We start from the raw sequence: 16,712 nt of genomic DNA, 5'->3' as shown, positions 1-16,712 counted from the left end.
GCTTCATGAAAGTAAATGCAACTAACATCAGAAAGTTTATTTTTTAGCCCAAAACCCCATTCTGACTTTAATACCAGAAGAACTAACAATTTTTATTCATGTAACATTGAACCCTTCTACTTACATATAAGAAACAAAGTTTGGGAAAAAAAAATTACACACATTTTTCCAGGTTGCCAGGTTATAACTGAAAAGAAATTTGTAACTTAAAGGTACCTTGATGAAGTTTTCAGAACAGTTTCAAAAGAATTTCACTCAAAGAACCAGTAACTCTAAAATGTAGCAGTCTACAGAACTACCTAGCATAAAACATTTCTCAGGTGCTTCAAAACATAGGACAAACTGCAAAATTTTACATCTGCTTCACGCATTATTATTATCTTGAAATAAATATTAATAAAACACTGTTCTGCAAAAGCAAATAGCTGAAGATTGTAACAGTACCTGTTGCTCTTGACATAGTTCTTATACATTGAAGCATATTAGGCAAGCACGAGCTGCCACTAAGCAGCTGCTGGTTTGCCTCACAGTAAAGAGCACCAGTATGAAACTCTGAAAGTTATTTTCTCTTTTCGCAGGCATTTTTAAAGTATCCCTTATTCACATGTCCCATGAGGTCTCTCTAAGCATGTGACAAATACAATTTGGTGCAACAGCTATCTTTAGAAATTAATTACTTTTCTGGAAATAGATTGTCAGGGCAAGTTATTACTATCTACCAAAAAATGTATAATTTAGTATGAGAAATAGGAAGTAAAAGCCATGCCACTTTCTAATAACAGAACGCAACACAGTACAGGGACATAGAACACATTTCAAGTATCTATCCTTTGGCAGAATTTAGAATGCTAACATCAATCTTTCAACTATTACATCAACAGAAACTGCAAGCAGAATAAAAAAAGCTGTATTTTTCACAGATGACCTATAGATGTACAAGTCTATAGGAAAGAGAAGGAGCAGCAGCTTACCTTACAGGAATGGCTTTAGGCACAGCATTAACATTATTTGGTTGATATTTGGGCTTGTCGACCTGTACAGCATAGGTGTCCATTCCACTCTCAAAGTCGGGAGGCTGCGATGAGCTGTGTGCTTTCAAAATTGGTTGAGGAGAATTTGAAGATTTTGATGGCAACTCTGGTTTATGCTGAGCTTCATTTGGCAAGAGATTGTGGTTGAATTTTGGACTTTCAAACTTGCGCTCAAAGGGCCGTGCAGCGCTCGTGTAAGGTTTGGTTGAGAAGCGGTTGTAGGAAGGAGTGACTGTTTTCTGAACCTGCTCAGTTCCATTCACAGGGCCTTTGTCAGGGAAGCTCTTCTGAGGGTAAAAAGTGGACTGCACAGTGTCCTCTCTAGAGGATCTGAAAATTGCTGACTTATTCTGAGGTGGAGGAGGGTCAGACACAGAGTTAACTGCAATGAAAATGAAAATACTTGAACTTGTCAGTAGCCACCAGAAATCTCTAGCCACACACAATGAGGCATAAGAACACATTTCAGGCAATTCTTAATCTTCAGTATAAGATATACACAGGTTCAGCTTTGCTCTCTTAGATCATCTGTCCTCCTATTGCCTTTTGTACATCTGGGCAAGTTATCTAACATTTCATTAAACATGTTGGAGACAATGGCATGACCTTTCAATAAAAAGCTTAGACTAACTTATATAATTATCAACCCCCCAGAAAAACAGTACTGAAATACCATTGTGCACTTGCACAAACCAGAAAATGCAATTGAACCGGGCAACCTCCTCAATGTGAAAGTGAAAACAAGTTTTTCTTTTGTTTTTAGAAGCCTTCAACTATTACTCATGTCAGAAGAATTCTGGTCCAAGGCACAGGGAGTTTTACTTCATCGTTGCTGAGACAGTACGGGTACTACTAACACCTGGAAGCTACCTGGTTTCAGACAGAATCATAGAATTTCATAAAACTCAATCTCACTACAGTAAAAAACTATTTTCAATAATAATTATTCCACATTTCAGTTAGAGAACAACATAGCTACATGTGTAGATATGCTGAAGCAACCCCACAAGCACCGGAGAAGCAATAGCTGCTCCTGCAATGGTCAGCTTTGTAACTGCTCACCTTCAGAAAGTGCAGGCTTGTGGTGTGCTGGGAGAGACAGGACAGGACTATTAATTGACTGTGGCTGTGTGTACTGGACTGAAGGAGCAGGAGGAGGAGTTGTAACTTGAGGGATTGGCTCATAGCGTTTTTCACCAACAGGTCTATCCATTGATTCAGTATCAGTTGGTTTCCCCCTGTTGAAATAGAATTAAAAAACAAACATTTCACTGTTCAGTTTCCTCACGGCTCCTGCAGTCACTGCTATTTTTTTGTCTTCTATGATCACCTGATTTCCATCTCTTCCTATAAACATTAAAACATTATTTTCTTGAATAGCCTGTCCCAAGTATAAAAACATTTATTGATAAGCACAAGAGATTCAGACAACATTGATCTTTAGAAGATTAGTAACACAAACCAAGGCAAACAAAAGGCAGATGACATTTCAGGTGTATTTGCATAACTGCCTAATAGGTATTAATTTTTCAACTTCATTTGGAGTAATTTCAATGAAAGTGTTCTCTAATTTCATGGGTTTCCGAAAGAAAATGTAAATCCACTTCTTTTTGGGGATGTTTTTGAAAAGCATAATTAACCAACAGGACAATGGATTCTAGTATAACTTCTTTAAATACACCTAGTAATTGAACAATGCCATCTTATTAGAAATGTAATCAGCTTAAGCTTCACTAGCTTTATGTGCATAGTATAAGTAACTTTAAGATCTTATTTTCAAAACATTTTTCTTATGCTAGAAATGTTTATCCACAGGTTTACTTCAGAACATGACTGATTTCACAAACACCTGTAATTTTGGACCACAATATATTTATTGCGCTCACTTCCAGAATTTGGGTGTTTCAAATTTTAAGTGCACATAATGCCTGTGATGAAATGTAACAGTGAGAGGACACCTGAAAACATCCTCACATCAACAACAGTCTTACCACTTGATGTTCCTTTTCAAGTAGTCATAGCTAGTGTAAGAGCCAAGAAATCTAGGTGATGGCAAAGCAAACAGCAATAGAAGAATGAAAGAAAATAGTCATTCTATCTTGAGCATATTATTTCTTCACACTTTTTATGTTAATCCTAGCAGCTGTCATATGACAAGGTTGTTGAAACAGAGCCACTATTCACAGAGAGGTTTCTGACAAAACCTTTACCATATGCATGTGCACAACGATCACATATATTCAATATGAGTTTGGTCAGTGAATTAGGAGGTAGTCAAGATCTTATATTGGCAGAAATTAAAAGTAAGAATGAGAGTACACTAAGCCATTTGTTACAATCTGTATAAACCAAGTCATTCAATACATCAAAAGAAATTAACAACCTCACACATGGTCTAATTTGAAACAACTTCTTCAGTCATAACACTCACAGAATGACTGTGGTTTTGTACTGCACTGCAGATCATGTACTGAGGGCACATTCACAGCAACTGTTTCTCCAGCACTGTCAGTTCATCCAATAAAGCCCACACCATAAAATGCTTCTGGTTGTGTTCAACAGTATCTAAAAGGACATCTCAGAACTGTTTACCAATACTAGGAGAGACAGAGAACCAAAAGCATGGCTTCCCTTGATTTGTAACACTTACCTTGCTTTTCATGTAGCAAGAAAATACATTGCACATGAGGACAGCTTTCCCTCATTCCTTCACTTTCTGTATGTTCTTATAGATTTAAATGGCAACAATTCTAGACACCAACCATCTTGGTGCTTCAGAGGAGTATGCTATGAAACTAAGAAAAGGCTAGTAACTTTTGAAAGTCTGCTTGATCACCACATAAATGAGAAGATCAGTGATCTAAAAAGTATTTACGTGAACATATCTCTAAAACCAGAGTTGCAAAAAAGAGATTATTTTAGATCTATCTGAAAACTTCCATTCACACTGATTTTATCTAAAGCCATTTATCCAGCAACAGGAGTCATTACTGCATGCTCATTCCCTGTTGCCTTTAATCCAGGTGGGTAGTAGCCCCACAAAAGCCCACAGGAAAAACCCCAACACACTCCACACTGATCAGAACTGCATGGCAGCATCCAAGGGAACAAATAAATGGGGAAGGTCATCCTTTTGATGAAGGGAGGAGAGCACAAAGCTGTGTTTAGTATGAAGCACATTCTGTCACAGGCTCCTGACCAAGGGTCAGGCACAATCCCATCCCACGCTGCTCAGAGCCTGTACGCAGCCAAAGTGATCCCTTACAGCTTCTGAGTGTGTAAATGAAATTCCCCTGATTATTGACAGGCTGGTTTTTAACCTGTTTCCCACTTCATCTTCATTGCAAAATTGCTACTTTGATTTGAAAGGAAGCAGAAATGAACCAGTGGGACCCAGGTTACAAGTCTACGGGTGCAGCAGCAGCCGCTTTGCAGACATTCAACAGACTCCAGCTAAGAGACACTCTGGAGTCTGGATGCTGTTCCTCACTGCCTCCTCAGCTGAGGCTGCAGCTCTCATGAGAGTACTCTTAACCCCACTCAGTACAGAAATCTGCAGTTACCTCACTCTGCAGCATGTCAGGCTAAAGCAGGTAACTACATTGAACCAAACAGCAACAAATCCACTACTCAGCCACGTGGATATCTGCCTCAAATTGCTTCAATTAGATCCACTGAAACACACCCATTTACAAGTTCTACTGTTTTCTCACATCAAGAGAAACTATCCCTTATTCTACAGTTCCTAACAACTGCAACATGCAGATATGGCATTATCCCTACAAAGCAGCTTTAGCAATGGCATAAATTTCCTAAATTATGAAAATAAACCTACAACAAAATAAAAGAGTAAAATAACTTGTAGTAGGAAAAATACACACTGTCACCATACTTAGTCAGTGGCAAAGAACTTTACATAATTTGATGTTTCACATTCATATTTAACACTAAGAAAGTTGTAGCTATTGCTCATGAATAAATAAAATCTGTCCTCTGTACCCAGAATACATTATACGGATTATTCAGAAGCAAGAGATTGCATAATCAACAGTTCCTGTATAATCCAAATTTAGTCCTGTTTATTTTTAGAAGAGTTTATTCACAGAATAGCAATTACCATAGAAATTCACTGGGAAAAAAGATTAATACTGAGCAAGTAACAGGAACAATGTGGAAGCCGGTGAAAGGAGAGTTCTAAACATGAATGCTTTCTCAAGAGAGCAGTTGGTTTGTGTTTCCACACAAGGACAGTGCAGTGTACTAGAGCCAGTACTGTCCAACTGAGCAGAAGCCTTGTTTATCTCTTTCTACTTACATTAATATTTTAGTATTTGTCTATTTGCACTGGACTACCCTGGGTAAATTTTCTTTCCCACGTCTGTCCCTTCCTGTTAAGGGTTACATTCTTTCACAAAGCAAAACCACAACACATGTTTGTCCCATATGATACATGAAATACGTGTCAGCCTTAAAACCAGTATTACCTTACTCCTCTCTGTGGCAGTAAGAGGTCACCTTCCCATATATACAAGCCCTGAAGTTATACACTAATTCAACATCAAAACACAACCACAACTGAGCAGCCAAAGAACACAAGTGTCACAGCAGACAGAAGGAGTAGGTAGAAATATGGAACAATCTCTCTCAGTCATGAGCTGCTCTGCACCAAAAATTCTATAGCTGTGTCTGTCTCATGCTTTTCACCATGACAACACTGCAGAATAACAAATGTACAATGAAAGCTTTCAACACTCTCCATCTGAAGAATTTTACAATCCTCACATTTAAACTTCTCCCAGAGCATGACTTGCATTTTCAATGGTAACACAGTCCATGCCTACACATCAAAACAGATCATCTGTGGGTAACACCTCTGTGGGTTTTGTGAGAGTGGAAGTTTGAAAATTACTGCTATGAGGCCACTCAGGACAGTTTTCTTCCATCTGTGCCCATGATGCCCAGAGAGCAGAACAGCTAAGCTCTCATCTTTCCAACAGAAGCCACTGGGCAAGTGAAAAGGAAGGATAAGAAGCATCCTTGCCTGAAAATCACAACTAGTTACAGATACCCAATACAAACATCATTTGGAAAAAAAAAGTGAAGTCTTTAAAACCTATCAAGCTTTTTGGAGTATTCCAACATTCTCAGGTCACAAAGACAGACACTGGAAGATCACAATGACCAAACAAAACAAAACTGGATTCCCAAGTCTCAGCTCAAATCCTCTAAGACAAGCACTGGAACATGTTGGATCAAGTACATGAAAGACACCTTGCACATACAATAAACATTATAAAATTCAGCTAATTAGTTTATTATTTCATTCTAAAGATCTCATTTACATTAAAGCTGCAGGATTCTCAGCTTGACCTGAATAGTCCATGTTTCAAGCAGGAATACAACCAAAGCCTTCAAAAATCTCCCAATTTTCAGGCTGCATGCAGCAAGCCAAGGTAGCTTTTCACAGTAACATCTACGAACATCTTGTCACAGTTTCAAGACAAATCCACAAAATCAAAACAAATTTAGGTAACTGATGAGAGTATTCAAAAAGTCTGTGTAAGTATCCTCCGAAACAGCCAGCTCTTTACCTGCGCTAAATCTGTGTATGAGCTTTCACACAATTTCTGTATCAAAATGGCCCAAATCAAGGAAGCAAAACAATACAGGAAACAGATGTTTCCATCAACAGATTAAATTCTGGCCTCAGCAATATTCCCTAAAGGCTCAGTTTCCTAATGTCAAACATGGCTAAAGTGCACAAGAACAAATGCATGCAGAACTGGAAAAATCAAAACCTTTGTTTTGAAAGATGTGTAAGCACTACTGTATTAGACTACGAAAATACTTTATTATGTCCTGCTTGTGATCATAAACAGAACACAATCTGTGATCTTGATGAGGCAATTGATTTACTTCCCCCCGTAAGTCCATGGGTGACTCCAAATTCAGTGGGGGTGTTGATTTGCTGCAGGGTAGAAAGCTCAGCAGAGGGATCTGGACAGGCTGGCTCAGTGTGCTGAGGCCAGCTGTGTGAGGTTCAGCAAGGCCAGGGCTGGGTCCTGCCCTTGGCTCACACCAACCCCTGCAGTGCCACAGGCTGGGGCGGAGGGACTGGAAAGCTGCAAAGGCCCTGGGGGTGCCGGTCAACAGCAGCTGAACCTGAGCCAGGTGTGCCAGGTGGCCGAGAAGGCCAGTGGCACCTGGCCTGTACCAGCCATGGTGCGTCCAGCAGGAGCCATGCACTGACCATCTCCCTGTGCTGGGCACTGCTGAGGCCACACCTCGAGTGCTGGGTCCAGTTCTGGGCCCCTCACTGCAAGAAGGATATTGAGCAGGTCCAGGAAAGGGCAACAGGGCTGGGGAAGGGTCAGGAACACAAAGGGTCTTGTGAGCTGTAGCTGAGGGAGCTTGGGGGGCTCAGCCTGGAGAAGGCTCAGAAGAGACATTATCAGTCTACAACTCAATGAAAGGAGATTTTAGCCAGGTGGGGGTCAGCCTCTTCTCCCAGGTAAGAAGAGACAGGACAAAAAGAAGTGACCTCCAATTGTGCCAGGGGAGTTCAGGTTGGACACTGGGAAATATTTCTTTACTGGAAGGATTATCAGACACTGGAACAGGCTGCCCAGGAAGTCACGGAGTCACCATCCCTGGAGGTGAAAAGACGTGTAGATGTGGCACTTAGGGACTGAATTAAGTGGTGGAGCTGGCAGTGCTGGGTTACGGTTGGACTTGATCATAGTGGTCTTTTCCAACCTAAACAATTCTATGACTGTATGCTACTAAGTAGTAAGTAAAAGTAACGTGTTGAAAGCCCTGATACCTGCAAAAATGATTGATTTAATTTTATTAAAATAGAAAAAGTTAGAGGTATGTGTTTTTAAAATAAAGCTACACCTAAACAGAAACTTCAGAATTCATGAACACAAAATTTCATTTCAGTACCACAGGTCCTTGAATTGCATTGAACACAGGCAGAATTTGTTTTAGCTCTAGATGCCCCCCTCCTTTTTCAAATTAAAAAACTCAAAAACTTACTTAGAATAATTGCTGAAATTCAGCTGATTCTGTGAATGTATTGGTTTGGTGGGCTCAGAGTGATGGCTGGCAGGAACCTGCGCCGATGGCTTATTTTCAAAACTCCTGCGATCGAAGTAGGAGAGCTGCTTCCGGTAGTACTCCTCATCCTCCTCAGGATCATAATGGTTGGAACGCACAATATCTTCAGGTGGCTTCACTTGAGGTCTCTGTGGTTCTGGGGCCCTAACCAACAACAATAATGTACAGTTGCCTTGCCCAGTTGAGTAAGTGCCCAAATTACAATTCTATTTTATAACCTAGCTAGTAATAAAGCAACGAATATCTTATAATTGCACACCTTGCCTTTTCACCTATATTGCATGGAAATTAGACAGTTGTGACATACCATAAGGAAAGAAAATTCTTATTTCCCTTACACCTTATCTTTTCCCTTTTGTTTTGCTTTCTTATTAGCTCAGTTAAAGATAGAAAAAAAAAGTAGAACAACAATATTTAATAAGTTCCTTTCTCAAAAATGCTGAGAAATCATTGTATCTTTGCCCCACTTCCCAGCAATCTCACTCATGAGAACTGACTTCATGCCCTGCTTTACTACTGATACACAAACCATACTGACACTCTAACTCCTCTCTGCAGTTTCCAATTTGAAGCACTAAGAAGTGTTTCTGAATATTCTAAACTCATATTGAAAACTAAATTTAATCAGTCGTGCATCTACCTGTAGGTTGTTTTCTCGTGCTCATATTGGCTTTGAGAAGTTGGTTTTGGACCACTCACGCTTGTGAGTGCAGGCTTAGGTGCTAGTTCTGGAGGCTGTAAAGAAAAGCACAGCATATTCAATTAAATTCTAACACTTAGAAAGATAAAGAAAGCACTTTATGATTAAGAAATCTAAGACTACCTTCCCTTCCTCCAAAAGAAAAAACAAGTACTTGCAAAAGAAGAATTAGAGGAGTTTCCAGTAAAACAAGACCCCTGGCAGTGTTTTCACAAGAAGTGTTCAGGTTCTGCTTTTAAAACATACCACATTAAGGTTGCTAAAAGTCAGTATTTCTCAAGCACTAAAGCTTTGTTTCTGAGACAGTATTTCACTTCTTGCAGTGCAATCTCATTAGCAAAAAAGCAAGAACTAAAAAGTTTCAATGACTTACCTTGACAGTCGATGCATCACTCGTATCCTTCATTTTTTCCAAAGATGGGGATCTTCTCCTTTCAAATATCTTAACCCTACTCCGCACAGACTGTGGCTTCATGGCCGGATCTTCTTCTTCCTCAGCTAGAGATGGTGGTGTAGGCAGTGGTTTACTGTTGGAAGGCAAAACTTCTGGTTTGGTTTGTGATGAAGGGGGAGGAGGAAGAGAAACACCTGAAGTGCTATGAGAAGGCTCATATTGTCCAGCTTTAGCATTGTAAGCTTGAGGAGGACCTTGTTCATAGCCCCTTACGTGTGGATCGAAGTACTGCTTGGGTTCAGGAGAGCGAGCTATGGCTGACTGGTATGGCTGAGCCTCTGGCTTGTATCGACCGTGGGTGTCGTATCCAACCGCGTGTTGATCTTCGTATCGCACTTGCGGTAAGCTGAAGTTTTTGGGTGCATGCTCATAGCGAGGTCTGCTGTCATAGCTCATTGCAGGGGGTTCCTCAAAACGAGGTTGTGCTGGGTAATAGCTGCGTTCTGTGCTCTCTTCTAGATTTTGTCTGGAATCAAGATCCCTAGGAGGCTGGTTTTCATAAGCTGTTCTTGTTTGGTTATAGGGCTGTTTCTCCTCATAATATGTCCAGTGCTCCTCATAGGGAGGCACACGGTCATCATAATGTAGGCGAGGGTCATAACCACGAGAAAACTGATCTACATAGTTTGTAGAGTCATACCTATATGTTGACTGTTCATAATCCCTACTCGGCTGTTTTTCTGCATACTGAGCCTGGGATTCATAGATGAGATTTGGGTCTCTTTCCTGTCTCTGTACTGGGTGATTAATTGCTGGCTGCTTTAAGACATAGCTTTGTCTGGATGCTTCTTCATTAATGTATGGATCCTTTCGATACACCTGTAAGAGAGAGACACTTCTCAGTTAAAATGAAGAGTAACTTCAGCTGCAGTTGAAAGGTAGCATTTGAAACAAATCCAAGTTTTAAATATTGGCTTTAATTTTGTTTAAAAGCAGAATAATTTGATGCAGATGTTTGCAACCAGAGGAAACTGTGATTCAAGAGATCCCTTTTAGTTATATTTTTAAGAAAAAACATGTAAGTAGATTAGAGGAGAAAGACAAAGGTAAGAGCCTCCTGTCTGGGGTTTGGTGCTCGGGGGGCACACACTTTTTTCCAGAATGTGGAAAGAGTGGAAGTGAAATATATAAATACACTAAGATAGTTCTAGCATTGCTGAAGAAGTAAAGTCACTCAACAAACTGGACTCAATTTCATGATCAATGATTCGGCATGATTTAAATTTTAGGGAAATAAGATTTTTCTTGAGGCCTCATTAACAGGAGAACGTTGACAAACTAAGGAAGTCAAAGTAAAATCAAAATACAGAAAGCAGCCTTTCTAAAAAAGTTGTATTTTTGAGGAGTGAAAAGGATAGAGTTTGAAGCCATGCACACAAAACATTACATGATGCTTAGCAATTCAGATGAACTGGTTTTTGTAACCTGCATGATTCTCTTAGAAGAAAAAAAATTAGAAGGAATTCTTCAAATAAGGGCAAAACAAAGATAATGTGCTAGCTTGATGTACAGCAGGAAATCAGCACAACAGTGTGGCACAGGTACCTTTGCTGGATCTATATGCGGCGATAAGGATGATGGCTCTTGGTCTCTTAGTACTACATGAGCTCCCTCAGTACTCGGTGCTCTTAAGGGGCCCGCTTGTGGTTGGTAAGAGTTGTAAGGAGCTGCAGTAGGCTCCTCCAGTCTGACATTAGTTAGGTTTACATTAGCATTTACTGCAGAGGCTGATGAGGTTGCAGGGTTTGATTCAGGCGACGGGGAAAGGTAAGGGACTGCAGGTGAGGCTTCTGCTTTCTGTGAAGTGTTTAAAATATTTTAAATATACTGCTATTGAATCAATGTATGACTTTTTGATTTATATTAAAATAATTTAAGTGATGCTCTGACCAATGCAGCTACATGTAGAATGAAATGTACTGATAGTACCATGCACTAGCACTTCCAGCAATTCATTAGGTTGAGGATTATAAAAGCAAAACATTTAATCATAGTAGAATGGTACTTCAATCCCCCTCCTGTCAATGAGTCGCTAAAACAGGCAGGGCAAGCTGATCCTCCAATTCACTGTAATGTACTGTTGCTGTTGACAGATTCTTGTATGTACACACAACACTGGTAAGCGGAATATAAATGGACATTTCTTACTCAAGAGAACTTGCAACCTGAAGTAAGTGCATTGTGGTCAGTGTATAAAATGACTTTCTTACCGGCTGAGTAGTAGTTGTTTTAAATCCTGAAGAGTCTATTCTTGGATTTGGCTGTGGCTGAGCTTGAGATGCATAAGCAGGGTAAGTCTGAGTCTCATGATGCATTCCAGAAGAATCCTCTCGAACAGGTTCAGAGGAGCGTGTAATAGCAGATTCTGGAGGAGTCCCAACCTCATCATTCAGAGTTTCATCCAGTTCTTGATCAGTATAAGCACCCCCTTCTGTGTCTGTGTCTTCATAGTCAGACGTGTGTCTGCTGTCTGTGCTGTACATGGAATACTCACTGCCGGGAGCGGAGAGGTAAGAAAGGCGGTCATCGTGTAAATCAAGATCATCACTTGTAGCACCATCTGCCTGTGGCAAACAAAATTAGGGTACACATTTATTGAAATACCTCCTAAAGAACACCCCTTCTCTTGCAAGGTAGAACATGGGAGTTTTATCAAATTCACTATCAATATCATCACAGGGGACAAGAAATCAGGTTTCCATCACTGAATATGTTAAGCTTAGACCTAAAAGACCTATCTGCAGCCTAGCTCTTTGAGTCATTTTACTAAGGGATCAGATGACTGTCCGAGTAAGGGGATAGTGCAATGTCCACAGATATCAAAGTGCTTGGAAAAATACAGAGCTGCACTTTAAAGTGGTTTTTCATATCAGAATCATTACTTTGCAGGTACATATAAGGAGCTAAGGTCTAAACCAGATGTAATGAAGAAACCCGCAACAATAGCTGATTCATCATTTGCTTACTTTTAGCTGGCACTTCACTTGATAGTGAATAGTTCTTCAAGAGGATGGATCTAATGTGCATAGAGCAACATGCAGCTCAAGAAGGTAAGTGGAGATTTAGTGGGGAACACAGAATACTAACTTGTGATTTAGCATGTGCTTTCTCACAACTCTTCTCAGAAAGGTCAGTAAGAACATGAATATGCCACTTGCTTTTATAATAATGAAAAACACATTCCATCATCAGGCAATCTCAGCCCTGAGAACCCATGCAGTGAAATTCCCAGAAGTTCTTTGACAAAAACCCATCCAAACCCTGCAAAATCTTCACAGCATTACTATATCCTCCAGTTAACAATGATAAGAAGCAAATGCTCCCTTACAACACTGCTACGTGCATAAGGACAAACTGTACAGCTCTCATTAACAGAGTAGGCGTTCTAATGCAGTGACAAAACAGTTTTGAGCAGCTCACACAGCTAGGAGGCATTACTGCTTTAGATCTTCACAGAAAACCTCTCACGATTACTGTTTTGCCATTTTCCCCCAGATATTATTTCTTACCTTTCCTTCTGAAACCCACACAAGTTGGTTCTGTTGTTGCTGAATTGCTTCCTTAAGAGCTCCATACCATCCTTCATTCATTGAATTCAAGTTAATGGTAGCTAGAAGTACAGCAGATTAGTTTGACTTATGACTTCTGCAGAACTACAAGAAGGATCTGTACCATGAGTAATAAAAGCAATATAAACTGGTAGGTTAAAACTATGAGATTTAAACAGTAATGTAAAGTAGTATCCACAGCAACCTTAAGGCCTGATGAGATTTGGGATGTTTTATCCCACAGGAAACACTGAATTAACAGTAGCTTAGAATAAAGAGAGGCTTGAGTTTAGCCAGACTAAAACAATAAAGTTACATCATTTTCCTATTTATTTAAGTTTTGATTTTGGCTGATGATCCTGCAAAGCCACAAGATCTATTAGAAATGTCATTTTGATGTTTCACATTGCTTTACGTTTGAGCAGTCATGTGCAAATGATGCACACACCAATTAACTACTGGTTATTGAATGGCGAAGCCTGAGCAAGTCTGTCACTGCTTGACCTGCTCCATTTACAGAAAATTCTGGAGGTAGAAGCTTCTCTCATCTTTCCTTCCCTTTCCTCTCAGAAATTCTAATCCAGTCTAATTACTTACTTGTGAAGAGGTGGTGATTATTTTTGCGGAGCTTGTGAGCTCTTTCATACAGCTTCCTGGCACTTTTTCGTGATTCTGGGCACAACCTCATTCTCATGGTCTTTACTCCCTGCTTAGAATCAGGATTTAGGAACACTACAATTGGATACCACTGGGCATAATTCAGACGGTCCACTGCATTGGGAGTGACATCTAATAAAGCATGTTTGTCCTGCAGTGACAAGAAGGACAGAGGCAAGAAAGCGAATCATTTTTGTCCTAGATGAAATTTTTTTAACATACTCCACAAACTGACTTTGTATTAACTTTAGAGAATTCACTGTTTCAAAGTATTGATTTAAATCGTTCTCTTATTTGAATTAACAAAATAATAAAAACCAAACCAATTCCAATACAAGCCTAAATAGGCATATACATTTTGAACTGCAGGACCACTGTATAACTCTAGGATTTTTTACATTTAATTCTATTTTTAAAATATCTCCTCAAAGTAAGCAGACACTGAAATAAAAAGAAGCAGTTTCCTATCAGTATTCTGTAAATAGGAAAAAACCAAAGACTGAAACACAAGATATAGTCCCATTACACATTTCCATCTTCCCTTTTTACAAAAAAATATCACTGTGAATGCAGAACTTGGCCAGCTTTCATTCAATGCAATCAGGCACACAGCATGAAGCATGCTGACTTTGCTGCTGTAATAGCTTTTTTCCCTCTCATACTTCAGCATCTGAAAATCTTCCAGTTTGTTTTTAAGTAAGGAAATAAATAGGTGAGCCTCATATAATGCACTAATTGTAGAGGTTTTAAGGATATTAAGAAAGGGAGATGGAAGAACCCTTTCTTAGTCCTCACACAAAATAATTATGTCAAGTGATCAATTTGTACACTGGGGTGGGGCAAAACTAACAACTCAATAAATAAACTGACCATTTCTAGCTATAATGTCACACCATGGCTTTAAATGAAAGAGGATACAGCTTAAAAGAGCCTTAATGGAGAGAGGACAACAGCCTCTGGAACAAAGCCTAGAAGCACATCCAGGCTGCGGTTATTAATAGAGAGAAGAAGGGTGGTAGGGTTTTTCTTATTAACCTATAGAGAGATGAGAAAGCTATTTTTTAAGCAAGCGCAGTAAGTTACCATTCTACATTTAAAACACCCAACACTTTACTTCATGCTATCAGTTCTACTTTTCTTGTGTTAAAAGTCCAGCGACAATAGAAGACTTACTCTATCAATGATCTGCTTTATAGTGTGGAGACGAATAATGCCAGAACTACGTTGGTCAGTACCAGCATCTCTTGGTTCACTTTCTGGTAAAGAGGACACAGTAAAAATCTATTGTAAGTTTACAACATATTCTACATTCCCTTATTAAGATAAAACAAACCATTTCATAGCTCAAGCTGTCAATTACATATCATACATGAAAGTCTACCCACCATTATGGCCATAAAAATCACATCTTTACAAAAGCACTTGGAAACAGGATAAGGTACAGAACTAAAATGAAATTTGAGGTGGCTATAAATAGAACTAATATGTCTTCAGAGAATTATCAGCAGCAATGTAGTAGAAGGAACTTACATTTAGTCTGTTCCTTTACATTATCAACGTCTTGTTAAATACATTAACTAAAGTAATAATGTAGAAACAATCTAGCCAAAGAAAGCCATTTCCTAACTCCAGAAAAACCTGATCTCACACCTACTTGCAATTTGGAAGATATCTGGTTCTTCTCTAGCAAGTTTCTCCCGTGCAACATCAGCTATTGGACCAAAAATGGTTACAGGTCTGAGAAACCCAGCTAGAATTGAAGGAAAAAGAAAAGTCAAGATATAGCGATTGCTTAAACCAAATGCAAGATACATATAACTAAACTGGCTTTTCCAAACCAAACCACACAAACCTGTAATGTAAAGTAAGAGTAAAGCCATACCTTCCCGAAGAACAACTCTTTCATAGGCAGGAAACTTTGTCTGAACAGGTTGGGCAGAAAGATCTTCTCTGCTTTTCCGGAGATTTCTTTTTGAGCTCCGCAAGCCTCGGAATCTCCAAAAGTCTGCTCGATCTCCTCCTGCTGTCTTTGGAAGTGTGTACTGTACACTAGCCAGCTGCTCAGCTCTAAGGTGACAACAAATCCCAGTTACCACAAAGTCAACTTCTGAAGTAATGCCTGACTAGGCAAGCTTACATTCTCAAAAAAACACTGCCACTGCTGAACCAAGCTTTTGTTGTATTATGAACTAATGAACTACAAGACAACTACTGAACCTGGTATCACATTTCTAAAACTTACTATAACCTTGTACTCACTTATATTGAAAAGAAAGTTTATTCGTGGACTGTGCAAAGTCAAAAGCAAATCCACAGATATTTTACTTCAGTATGTTCTACACTTTGTCACTTTTTCTTACTGAGCCAACTCTATAAACTTGTGTCGTTCAAGGAAGTCCAGTCATTCATTATACAGACGCCATTTAAAACTGTGGGTTTGAAACAGTAATTTAACTATTGCAAGATCATACCTGTTTTTGTTAGGTATGATACCTCTTTCCACTTCCTTATGATTCTTCCCAATTCGAATGGCCAGCCATGAACCCAGTTTGCCATTGTACAGAGTGTCCACCACCCGGAACACTTCACCTTTATTGAAACTTAGTCCATAAGGAGATTCCTTCTCATATTCAAAATGAGTTCTGATATAGAAAGAATCCCCTACATCAGACTCAACAATGCGACGATAAACTGAAAGAAGGAAAAGAAATCCCAAAATATCAAGTGTTACATAAGTTCAAGTGATGTTATAATGCTCACAAGAATTACACAAAGCAATGCCTCCCCTTAATTCTCCTTGTTCTAAACGTACATTATTCAAGAAGCCTTAATGTCTCAGAGCTGCTCTATTTCAAGCACCATAACTATTTACAGTAAACTCTACTAACATACTTTTATAGTCAAAAATTTGATCAAAGTGCAAGCTTACTTCATTCGCCCTGGAAGGAATTCATCTTGAGAAAAGAAGTTTGTATGTACAAACACATCAGCATAACCACTCATTTTCAATGGCATAACTACAACTGACTCTTCTACTTCCTCCAAGGATAATGCAAGACATTACATAGGTGGTAGGGGTTATTCTGAAGAGGAAATTTTTGTTTGGGATTTTGTTTGTTTGTTTAGGAAGGTGTGGGTGTGTGTATACTGGCACCATATCTGTCTCTACTCCACTTGTAATGGCCTCCTGTCTCAAAGCCAAA

General features: G+C 39.3%; 1 protein-coding gene across 19 annotated transcripts in view; it reads right to left on the bottom strand.

The window, feature by feature from the left end:
- Window positions 1-16,712, bottom strand: part of TJP1 (tight junction protein 1) — a 206,846-nt gene that overhangs the window by 5,755 nt on the left and 184,379 nt on the right. For 12 of the 19 annotated variants that reach the window (XM_068204130.1, XM_068204133.1, XM_068204127.1 and 9 more), the window contains 14 exons: window positions 15,981-16,200; window positions 15,392-15,576; window positions 15,164-15,259; window positions 14,683-14,765; window positions 13,450-13,660; window positions 12,814-12,914; window positions 11,515-11,868; window positions 10,850-11,101; window positions 9,224-10,123; window positions 8,791-8,885; window positions 8,070-8,294; window positions 3,023-3,073; window positions 2,094-2,269; window positions 972-1,413 (listed from right to left, as the gene is read on the bottom strand). In XM_068204130.1, the coding sequence (XP_068060231.1) occupies window positions 972-1,413; window positions 2,094-2,269; window positions 3,023-3,073; window positions 8,070-8,294; window positions 8,791-8,885; window positions 9,224-10,123; window positions 10,850-11,101; window positions 11,515-11,868; window positions 12,814-12,914; window positions 13,450-13,660; window positions 14,683-14,765; window positions 15,164-15,259; window positions 15,392-15,576; window positions 15,981-16,200 (3,391 nt within the window). The remainder of the gene's footprint in view (window positions 1-971; window positions 1,414-2,093; window positions 2,270-3,022; window positions 3,074-8,069; window positions 8,295-8,790; window positions 8,886-9,223; window positions 10,124-10,849; window positions 11,102-11,514; window positions 11,869-12,813; window positions 12,915-13,449; window positions 13,661-14,682; window positions 14,766-15,163; window positions 15,260-15,391; window positions 15,577-15,980; window positions 16,201-16,712) is intronic. The other 7 variants (XM_068204140.1, XM_068204124.1, XM_068204139.1 and 4 more) reach the window with 3 other exon arrangements.

This window comes from Anomalospiza imberbis, chromosome 13, assembly GCF_031753505.1.
Source record: "Anomalospiza imberbis isolate Cuckoo-Finch-1a 21T00152 chromosome 13, ASM3175350v1, whole genome shotgun sequence".
NCBI classification, from domain to species: domain Eukaryota; kingdom Metazoa; phylum Chordata; class Aves; order Passeriformes; family Viduidae; genus Anomalospiza; species Anomalospiza imberbis.
This window is presented reverse-complemented; position numbering and strand designations above follow the sequence as displayed.